Source organism: Cetorhinus maximus, chromosome 16 (assembly GCF_964194155.1).
Source record: "Cetorhinus maximus chromosome 16, sCetMax3.hap1.1, whole genome shotgun sequence".
Classification (NCBI taxonomy): domain Eukaryota; kingdom Metazoa; phylum Chordata; class Chondrichthyes; order Lamniformes; family Cetorhinidae; genus Cetorhinus; species Cetorhinus maximus.
Window position 1 is genome coordinate 63,252,671 of NC_135894.1, and position 12,001 is coordinate 63,264,671.

The window sequence follows — 12,001 nt, forward strand, 5'->3', positions numbered from 1 at the left end:
TACATTAGTTTTCTAAAATGTTTAAGACTAGAATAGGCTAATGAAAAATTGTGTAGAGACTTGAGGTATAATAAATATTGATAGTGCACATTCAACTACTTCCAGCTCAAGTGTTGTACTTTCTCTTCCTCCACCCACAGTAACATGGTAGTTGCATTATAGAAATAAGTAAAAAGTAATTTGTGCTGCAAAGGCGACTTGCACTGAACCAAGAGGTCCGAGGATTGATAAAAATCAGATCTCAGGCTTCATCTGAATAATTGGGATGAACTGATGCTTGCTGTACCTCCACAGGCAGCTCGCCACACTAAATATTGATTTCAGTTGCCTTGCTGGTACCAGCTCTCAAGGAAGTCCTTGGGGGATAGCTATTTCGTATATTTTCTACCTTTCTTTTGGAGCAAAACAGGTTTCAACCAACACAACTACTTGAACATGGTTTACACAGCAATGCAGTTTTCATTTACCTACATCTCAGCACCTGAATCATGTATATTAGCCATTGTACACTAATCTGCGATTTATTTTATTGTACCCCCAGGTTTTAGAATTTATCCATACGTTTCTGGAATCACAGTGCAACACTATGAGAAACTGATGTAACTTCATTTTACAGTCATCACAGCATTAAAAAATGTAGTAATAGTTATAAAATGGAATATCATTTCTTCTTGCATAGTTCATTGTCCTTACTTTGTATTTGCGCAGTTTATTACAGGTACTGGGTATATATCAGTTCAACGTTAACCAGTATCGGCCAGATTCCATTACCCTGTCTCCTAATCTGCTCCCTAAATTGGAGAGCTGTCTTACTACGCTATCTGCATTATGTTCAGAGATCGCAATAGCTGTTAATTTCTATGATGAAATCAGAAGGCAAATTTAGCAATCTCATGTTCCCTGTATGCAGCCACACTTAGAGACGTAGGTGAAAGACAGCCCAATGATATACTGATACTTCCTGAAAGAACCCCACCCCACCCCACTTCAGGAAGCATGGAATTTCTGATCGTGTCCCAAGGTGAGCACTGTAGGATTAAGGGTGAATGTTGATCAGCTCCCCCTTGTGGTCAATACAAAGGATCCGTAGAATGAACGAAATCTAATTTCGGGCATCCAGGGCTAACATCAAGAACATCCAAATCAGGTACAAGAGTCATCAACAGACTAAAAACTCGTTTCACTAAGGCTGGGATAGTCCCAGTGTTCTTCCCTCAAAATCGTTCAAACGTTTTCAGATTATCCATTTTTGGACAACCGTTAGGCTATGCCAATGGGAACAAGGCATCAACAAAATACTAATACAACTGAAACGTAAACTAAGACAACAAACAGGGGCTGGGGGGTGAGGAAGAAACACCTTGGGATGATTGACTGCTGATCCCAGGGAGGCACCGACAGCTGGGCTTGCACTCCAGGAGCTCATGCAAGATCTGTCCGGGCCACTCTCCTGCACATGGTGTTGGCAGTGTCTCATAGAAACAATGAGGTCACTGGCAGCAGAGGACTTTGGCAGGTACTGCAGCTCCAGGTAAAAATGCTCAATGAGGGGGCCCAGGGGAAACAGCTGATACTGGGGTAGGGCACAATCACACAGACTCTCATTTCCCTTTAAATGTGAAACTCAATATTAACAAGAGCTGGTTAATGGTGTCCTAGTTTTGACTTTTGAAAATCTGGTGACCCTGACATACTCCATCCCGACAACTCGTCTTAGGCCCAACATCGATCGGTGAGCCCTTCATTCCCTATCCCCAACAACCACAACAGCTAATGTGGGTTGAGTCAGAACACCAATTAATGCCACTTGCGTGCTGTAGGGTTATAGAGATACAGGAGATGTTAATCTGATCAGCCTAGACGGAATTCAAACCCAGATTCCAAAGGTCAAAGACCAAATCATTTCACTTCTTTCTAGTTCTTGGTTTCCCAAGTTCCCTAACGCACCTGAACCCCTGCCCTGCAGTGTTCAGCTCAGACACTATACAGAAACTGGTACAGTTCAAGATTTTAATTGGTAAAACAGATATTAAGGATGGATTCAATGTTTGAGGAGCAACAGGACTGGAGTTACAGGAAAGGCTTTTCACTTGAATACAACAGCCTAATTTATGCCAGTATAACATAGTAAATTAATTACATTGGTCAGTCTTTGTGAAGCAAGTGAAGAAACTTTTCCAGCTCTCCTACCTCGAATTTAGCTGTGTGTAAATAGACATTGACAACATTTGCAGAAATTCTCAAATAGCTATAAATTTGGAGGAAGATCAATGGGATTCTGAAAATTAATGTATAAACATGGTTTCAGCTGAGCATATGGCAGCCAATCAGAAGGAAATTATCGGTGACTGCATTTACTTTCAATATTGTATAGGCAAAATATAAACCAGAAAAAACAGCCTCTAGATGGGTACAATTTGTGTTACTGGGCTTTGTATTACTGCACATCACATAGGAGTAGGACAATTTCAATGGACAACCAAAGAAATACTGGCATAGGATCTTTCATCACTGAAATACAAGGACAGTTCTACAAGCCCACTTTATGACTCATTTAATTAAATGCCAGCGAGCTGTTATTGATTGTTGCGGCACTCTGTCTTTGGATAGTAAACTTGTGGATGATGAGGAGGATCATCTGAGTCCACTGTGATGCTCAAATGCAATGGCTACACTCTTCTGTCAACAAGCTACGAGCGCAGTTCAAGCTATCCATCATAAAAATAAATCATGACCAGGCACAAACACGGCATGGATATATTGTGGAAGCAGTATTATGTTTCAGTGGCGGAGAGTCTACAGTGGCCAGGCCGGCTAGGCAGGTGAAGACGTGATGCTGTTTCCACAATAGAGACTTCTTTGACATCCAGTAATTTAAAAATTACATTCAACTGGAGGCTCTGTAATCCTACTGAAAGTTCTTTAGTAATTTAATGTTGATAAGAGGGGACTTTTATACAGGAAAAAAGAGAGCTCATATGATTACATCCATTATTCTCAGCAAGCAAGAATTGATAACAATCCACGATAGCCAGTTAAGAAAGCAAAGGGAGTGATCTGACCAGAAGAGCAGGATAACAGTAAATCATTTATACCAGTTATGAGAGGAGGTACAAAAGTGAGTTTGAAAGTAATTACTTGCAGTCAAAGCTTTGGTCCCCTTTTAATCCCAGTGGGTTTGTGTGCTATTTGTAATCCTAAAAAAGGTTTATTAAAAAAAAACACTTCTGGAATACAAAGCCAGCACAACAAAATATTGTCTGGTGAATTACAAAATGAGAAGAGCTCACACCACTCCGGTAAAGTCAGAACTTGGAGTCCAGGGAGAAAAAAACATCACAACTGGCCTAATGTAGGTGCCCTCAATTATTGGTAGTTGGATGAGCACGTTTGAGTTTACTGATGGACTGTGTCAGCAGTGGCTAGCACTTTTGCCTCCAAGTCACAAGGTTCTGGTTTCAAGTCTCACGCAAAAAAAAACCACAAAGCTGACACTCCAGTGCAGTAGAGGGGGCCCTACATCGTCAGGAGTACCATCTTTTGAGTGAGACATTAAATTGAGCCCACGTCTGCCTGCTTGGAAGGAGGTAAAAGCTCCCATGGCACTATTTCAGAGAAAAGCAGGGGAGTTATCCCTGGTGTCCTAGCCAATAATTATCTCTCAATCAGCATCACACACAAATAAAAACTGATTACCAGGTCATAATCACATAGCTCTTTGTGGGGGCACAATTTAGCTGCTGTGTTTCCTGCATTACAACAGTGACTGCATTCAAAAAGTACTTCATTGGATGTAAAGTGCTTTGAGTCATCCAATGGTTGTGAAAAACACTACATAAACGCAAATCTTCCTTTCTGATGGTGCAGCAAAGCACTGATGCTGTCTTCAAAAGGAAAATGTTATGCCCTCATCAAGTCCAAAACTTCAGTTGAAAACCTTATTATTCTTCTTGGGGTATGGGCAGCACTAGCAAGGCCGGCAATTATTTCCCATTGTTAGATGCCCTTGAGAAACCATTGTTGAGCTATCTTGAACTGTTGTAGTCCATAGAGTAAAGGTACTCCAGTCGTGCTCTTGGCTAGGGAGTTGCAGGATTTTAAACCAGAAATTCTCAACACACAATTTAAATTTTTTTTAAAGTATATTGTGTTTCAGCTACTTCAATACACCCTATTCATCTAAACCTCATACCAACCAACAGGAAAATGGTTCAAGTTCCATTGCTCATGGCTCATTCCTGCTGATTTCCAGGCAACATATAAAATGTCATAAGGTTGTGCAACCTGAAGATTTATTCATTTATCTCAAAAGGATCTGTACGACAGTTGAAAAGCAGCCAATCATCGCTAGTCATTAGTGAAAGTAGGAATGCTGCATTCAGACAGCAACTTCAGGATTGTGACGAGGATCACCGATGTCCACTGTGATATTAATGTACAAGGGTTTATGTTCTATTGTTAACACCTTGTAGGCACAGGAGTTCAAACCATCTTTGCTCCAGACGCGTGGAACTTTCTTCAATAGCGCCATCCTGTGAAGGTGAAGAGGTATGAGAACAGCTATGATCAATCACAAAGAAAACAAACACATTTACTAAGTGTAGGCACTGGAACATTAAATATACCTACAACACGGATCCTGCACAATGGGGGTGGAGCTAAAAAAAAAAATCAAACCACAGAAGTAAAATTTGAAAAAACACATTAGGAAGAAGGAAGCTCCTTACAGAAAGCATGGAAAACGCAGCTGAGACAAAGATATTAGGAATGGAGTGGGGGTTATAATCAGAAAGCTGCTGTATTGGAAGTGCCAGAGCATTAAAAAGACAAGCCAGAAAAAAATCTTGTCCTTGGTTTTTCTTCTGCTCAACTCAGCATTTTTCAATTTAGTTCCAAAGTTTGAAAAAATAATCCTTTGACCAGAAGAAAGAATATCCGATGAATTTTTATTTTCTATTTACACAATTAATTCATCCCAACTATCATTGTGGTTTCTCTCGATAGAAACAATAATGACTTGGCAAGGAAAAATACAGAGACTCATGCCAGGTCAGGGGAATCTGAATGCATAGCTCCAAAAACGCTAAAAAGAGGTGGAAAAAAAGTAAGCATTATGACTTGCGTCTAAATGCAGAAAATCTGCACCACTGAAACCAAATCTTTTCATTTACAACAACATCAAATACAAACTAGTTTTATAAGGAATAATGAATTTTGAACTGGACGATAGCTGATACTGCACAACTGCAATATTCCTGTGGAGATTTTTTAGAACTTTATTTCAAATGGTTGGCATTTTCTATGTTTCTTTTTCAGGCAAACAATCAGTTTTGAGCAGGACGACTCTTAAGTGTGAAATAAAAACGAAGGGTGAAATTTTACATTCCCATCACAACGGAGGTGGGGCCAGAAAATACAGCCAGCCGTTCAAAAGTCCATTGATTTTTGACGGGACTGCAAAATCCTGCCAGTGGTGGGGGTGGGGTGCAGTCAAATTCTGCCCAAAAAGTATTGGAAGAACTTGTATGTCATGTTTGACTTGAATCATTAACTCTCTCCAAAGATGCTACCCGACCTGCTGAGTCTTGTTTCTAGCGTTTTGTTTTTATTTCAGATTTCCAGCATCTGCAGTATTTTGCTTTCATTTTAGTGACACTTAGGGTGGATTTTTTGAAACTCCATCATTCCAATGCTATTTTTAAAGTGGGAATAAGGGAAACATATTAGAAATAGATCAACATCGAGGTAGATTCAAACTTGCTGGCAAGATATTTTGATTTAATGATAACTGGGACGTCTGTGCACTCGTGTTCAAAAAGATTAGCATGTCAGGAATCTGAAGCTCAACAAAAAAAACTATAGTCACAATTATACAGGCCTCATAAGGCTATAAAAAAGCTGATGTTTGCAAAAATTATAGTAAACCTATCAAGATCATAATACATATCCAAACAACTCACAGGTGATTTGCACTAAGGACAAAGAGCAAATTTAGTTCCAGACATAAATCATCACAGGTTTGTTTTGCAATGTGGTGATATTGTGACCATTGTACATCTTAGATTTATGACGCCAAATTATTCTTTTATAAAGTAAACATGGGGTTGACCAACTCCCACTGAATAAATTTTCCATCCCAACCCACCTCTCAGGGTTGACTTCATTTCCATGATCCCTTGTGTGGAAAATCATTGTGTACCTGGCAACTTCAAGAGGGGGACGGACGATTTTCATTTTTTGCAGCTGAACTCTGGAAAAAACAAGATTGGTTATTGCTACAAAGCACTTAAGCATGATAAATACAATTACACTTTTGAGGGGAAAAGGTAGTCATTTTCTTTTTGCTTTATTTAGAGTAAGTATGTGTCAATGCAGTAATCATGTTAATCATTTTAATATACATTTTATTCAGTGTCCTGGCGAATCGAATAACTAGGGCTGTAGAGAGGGCTTTAAGCTAAATAGAGGGGGGGGTTGATGGGGGAGGGTTGTGGAGAGGGGATACGTAGGCTTCCAAAGCAAAAGGATTTGGCAGCATTACAGGGCAGTTATATAAGTAATGATGCCCAGAGTGTGGCAGGAAGGGACAGAGTGTACAAACATAAAAAAACAGCAGCAAATAGGGTCAAAGGGGGGAAAAATGGTAATAAGGCAAAATTAATGGCTCTTTACTTAAATGCATGTAGTATTCGGAACAAAATAAATGAATTAATGGCACAAACAGAGGTTAATAAGTATGATCTAATAGCCATTACGGAGAAGCGGTTACAAGGAGATCAAAGCTGGGAGCTAAATATTCAGGGTGTGTGACTGTTCGAAAGGACAGGCAGGAAGGAAAGGGTGGTGAGATAGCCTTGTTAGTACGAGATGGAATAAGTATGATCTTGGATCGGAGAATGTAGAATCCATATGGGTGGAGGTAAGAAATAACAAGGGGAAGACGACACTGGTGGGAGTAGTCTATAGGCCCCCTAACAGTAGCTATGCTGTAGGACAGAGAATAAATCAGGAGATAATGGGGGCATGTAGAAAAAGGCAGTACATTAGTCATGGGTGACTTTAATATTCATGTAGATTGGGAAAATCAAATTGGCAGAGGAAGCCACAAACAAGATTCAAAGAGTATATTCAGGACAGTTTCCTAGAACAATATGTTGTGGGTCCAACTAGGGATCAGGCTATTTTGGATCTGGTAATGTGTAATGAGGCAGGTTTAATAAATGATCTGAGTGTAAAAGATCCCCTGGAAAACAGTGAGCATAACATGGTACAATTTAGCATTCAGTTTGAGAGTGAGAAACTTGGGTCTGAAACAATTGTGCTAAACTTAAATAAGGGTAATTACAAAGGAATGAGGGCAGAGTTAGCTGGAGTAGACTGGGAAAGGATTTTAGCAGAAAAGACGGTTGATGAACAAAAGCAGACATTTAAGAAAATAGTTCATGACTCACAACAATGATATATCCCAGTGAGAAGGATTCTAGGAAGGAGATAAACCAACTATGGTAAACCAAGGAAGATAAGGAGTGTATCAAATTGAAAGAAAAAACATACAATGTGGCTAAGATTAGTGGTAAACCAGTGGATTGGGAAAGTTTTAAAAACCAACAGAAGATGACCAAAAAAAAAGGTAGAAAATAAACTTTTGAGGGTAAACTAGCAGGTAATATAAAAACAGATAAAAAGAGCTTCTTTAAATATATAAAAAGGAAGAGGCCAAAGTGAATAAAGGCCCCTTAGAGAATGAGGCTGGGGAACCAGGAAATGGCAGAGAAGTTGAATAAATACTTTGCATTAGTCTTCACGATAGAAGACACTAATAGCATTTCAAAAATGCTAAATAATCAAGGGGAAAAAGGGGTGGAGGAAATAAATATAACAACTATCACTTGAGAAAAAGTACCAGAGAAACTAACGGGGCTAAAAGCCGATAAGTCACCTGGACCTGATGGGTTGCATCCTAGGATATTAAAGGAAGTAGCTGCAGAGATAGTGGGTGTATTGGAAATATAAGCATCTTCCAGGATTGCTTAGATTCTGGAAAAGTCCCAGAGGATTGGAAAACTTCCAACGTAACACCCTTATTCAAAAAGGGAGAGAGACAAAAAACAGGTAACTATAGGCAAGTTAGCTTAACATTTGTCATTGGGAAAATGTTAGAGTCTATTATAAAGGATATAATAGCAGAGAATTTAGAAATGCATAATATAATCAAGCAGAGTCAGCATGGCTTCATGAAGGGAAAATCATACCTGACAAATTTATTAGAATTATTTGAGGAGGTAACAAGCAGGATAGATAAAGGGGAACCAGTAGATGTAATATATTTGGATTTCCAAAAGGCGTTCGATAAGGTACTGCACATAAGGCTACTTAATAAGATAAGAGTCCATGGTGTTAGGGGTGGTATATTAGCATGGATAGAGGACTGGCTAACTAATAGAAGACAGAGGGTTGGAAGAAGGGGGGCATTTTCAGGATGGCAACCTGTAACTAGTGGAGTGCCACAGGAATCAGTGCTGGGGGCACATTTATTTACAATACATATTAATGACTTTGATGAGGGAAATATTGTACTATCGCCAAGTTTGTGGATGACACAAAAATAGGTGGGAAGGCAAGCGGTGAGGATGACAAAAGGGCAGAATTTTGCCCTTGATGGGCGGGCGGGCCCCACCGGCTTGGCGGCGGGCAGGCAGCCGATCGCCGCTGCCGAAATGGGCCCCGCCACCATTTTGAGTGGGCAGGCCAATTAAGGCCCGCCCGACGGGAAGCGCTATGGGTGGGGAGGGATTCCCCAATTGTCAGAGTGCGTTCTTTCAGGCATGCGTGCGAAATAGCGCATATCTCCCTGAGACTAAGTGCTGCCTCAGGGAGAGCGCTAACAGTTCTTGAAAGTTGAAAAAAATTAACATGTCCCCCTCATGTGACAATGTCACACGAGATGGGACATGTTAATAAATATCACAAACTTTATTAAAATTAAAACAAACATGAAACCTCATCCTGCCAGTGGATAAGGTTTCGTGTTTTTTCAGAAGCCCACTGGGGCTCCTGGCCTGCCCGCCAGCCCTAAGGTTGGATGGGCAGGGCCTTTAATTGGGTTAATTATCCTGTCAATGGCCTCAATTGGCCATTGACAGGTCGGCGGGCGAACAGCTGATCACGCTCTCCGCCCGCCTTCCTGAATATTTAAATGGGGCGAGATGACGTCGGGGGAATCCCCCCCCACCAGACGTCATCCCACGTCATTTTCGCATCGGCGAGCAGGCCCCGCCCCCTGCTCGCCGACGGAAAAATTCTGCCCAAAGAGTCTACAGAGGGATATAGACAGGTTAAGTGAGTGGGCAAAAACATGGCAGATGGAATATATTGTGGGAAAATGTAAGGTTATGCACTTTTAGCAGGAAGAATAGAAGAGCTGAATATTATTTAAATGGAGAAAGACTGCAGAAAGCTGTAGCACAGGAGGATTTGGGGGTCCTCGTGCATGAATCCCAAAAAGTTAGCATACAAGTTCAGTAGGTAATAGGGAAGGCAAATGGAATGTTGGCCTTTATTTCAAAGGGAATGGAGTATAAAAATAGGGAAATCTTGCTTAAACTATACAAGGCAATAGTTAGACCACACCTACAAAACTGTGAACAGTTTTGGTCCCCTTATCCAAGGGGAGATGTACTGGTATTGGAGGCAGTCCAGAGAAGGTTCACTAGGTTGATCCTGGGTATGGAGGAATTTTCTTACAAGGAGAGGTTGAGTAGGTTGGGCCTGTACTCACTGGAGTTTAGAAGAATGAGAGGCGAGCTTATTGAAACATATAAGATTCTTAGGGGGCTTGACAGGGTAGATGCTGAGAGGTTGTTTGCCCTTGTGGGAGGGTCTAGGACCAGATGGCATAATCTCAGAGTGAGGGGTTACCCATTTAAGGCAGAGATGTGGAGGAATTTCTTCTCTTAGAGGGTAATGAATCTGTGGAATTCTTTATCATAGAGGGCTGTAGGGGCTGGGTTGTTCAGTATATTCAAGGCTGAGATAGACAGATTTTAAATCGGTAAAGGAATCAAAAGTTATGGGGAAAAGGCAGGAAAGTGGAGTTGAGGATTATCAGATCAGCCATGATCTCATTGAATGGCGGAGCAGACTCAATGGGCTGAATGGCCTACTTCTGCTTCTACATCTTATGGCCTTACGGTCTATTCCACAAGAGCGGAACCAGATTTTTCTCTTTCCCTGGCCAGCTGATTGTATTTTAGAGTATGGTTTAATACAGTAATAAATCATCAATTTTATATGAAAACATCTTCTACCACCACATTGGAGGATGTGCTTGGAAGGGAAAGCTGTCTCCAGTGCTTTGTACTAACACAAACATTATCTTTGAATCCACCCAAAATTTAGCAACACCAAGTTAGTTGTTCAGTAAAAGGTAAATTTAATGGAGTCTTTTCAGTAGTAATGACTTTGGAGTACTTTCAAAAAGTTTCTAATTTCTGGTTGAAGACAGTGCATTTTATTTAATGTATTATCTTATAGGTTGGTGTGGGATCAGATTTATAGTTAAATTATAAAAAGCCAAGTAACTCATTTTGAGAGCAGGGAAACATTCTAATCAATGGTTGACCCTTCTACCATCTTCCATGTACTTCCCTGCAATGATTATCATCTATCTGCAGCACTGTCCAACACACAGCCCCAACATTTATTACATATCCTGGAACAAGGGGGACTGCATTTTCAACCTCAGCCATCAACTGCCATGCAGCCTGCATCTCCTTCACAGTTTGTGCTTTACACTCTCAACAGTGCCACTTTCCTTGCTGCACCTCCTGCAGCAAGGACTCCCTGCACACAGGAAACCAATGGGAAAGGGGCCTGCCTCCCAAAGTTTACATGGAATATACAGCAGATTCAGCCTGATCAGCCCATGCCAGTATTTATGCTCCACTCGAGCCTCCTCCCCCTTTCTTCATCTAAAATTATCACCGTATTCCTCTATTTCCTTCTCCTTCATATGCTTGCCTCGTCTCCCTTTAAATCTATCTATACTGTTGTTATGGTCTTGGTAGAGACCAGTAACTTTATTATTTTTTGGTTTGGAAATCCAAAAGCCCAGGGATTGACTAAAAGAACAAAGCCACAAGGTTTGCGGCTTAAAACAAAAGAACATTACTACGCAGAAACCTAAGAACGTCAATACTAATAACTAGTTTAAAGTAAAAGATATTAAAAGTACAATGAACACAGTTACTTTTACTCCAAACCGAACTTAACCCAAATTACCTTCTATAACCATCTGACTTACGCCCCCAAAAAATCAAACCAGATAGTTATCAGAAATTGTAAGACTAATCACCCGGTCTTGGAATTATTTCAAAGGTTCATAGAAGGATTGAGATTTCTTGGGCTTTCTGCTTACTTCCGGTAAGGCTGTCCTTTCAAATCTCCCCCAACTGTTCCACAGTTGAGGACTCCCAGTTCAACACAGGTGTCGTTAGCATCCTAAGTGTTGGATCTAATGTTCTTTAACTCTGGAGTCTTGTATCTAGAACTCACCCTCTCTCTTCTCAGCTTGGCTATCCCAGAAGTCTAACTCACTGGTAGCAGAGTCCTTCAATTAACCAGGTTTTTAAAACCCATTTAGCCAATACAGAATTTCAACTGAATTCTCCTTGGGGAAAAAAAAAAATGTTCCCTCTAGTCAGCCAGTTCTAAAATGAACCAAATCCAAACTGCTTGAACACAGAAATATACCCAGGGACTTACTCACCCTATGATTAACTTCTGGTTGATCATTTTTTTGTATTGGTCATCTCCCGGACAGCCCAGTAACATGACCAGTTACTGGAAGCAAGCTGCTTTTTAAGAAATTTTATTTCAGGGAAACCTGGTTCTTAAAGGGACCATCACCCCAACCACCCTAAAAGCATATCAGCCATCACACTATTCACTTCAACCACTCCCTATAGTAGCAAGTTCCAAATTCTCACCACTCTCTGGGTAA

At 40.6% G+C, this 12,001-nt stretch overlaps 1 protein-coding gene across 1 annotated transcript in view; it reads right to left on the reverse strand.

The window, feature by feature from the left end:
• Window positions 1–4,137: 4,137 nt before the first annotated feature.
• b4galt4 (UDP-Gal:betaGlcNAc beta 1,4- galactosyltransferase, polypeptide 4) overlaps window positions 4,138–12,001 on the reverse strand; it is a 36,352-nt gene continuing 28,488 nt past the window's right edge. The window contains exons 5-6 of the mRNA XM_078559913.1: window positions 6,146–6,250; window positions 4,138–4,532 (exon numbers count right to left, since the gene is read on the reverse strand). Of these exons, the coding sequence (XP_078416039.1) occupies window positions 4,379–4,532; window positions 6,146–6,250 (259 nt within the window). The 3' untranslated portion in view covers window positions 4,138–4,378. The remainder of the gene's footprint in view (window positions 4,533–6,145; window positions 6,251–12,001) is intronic.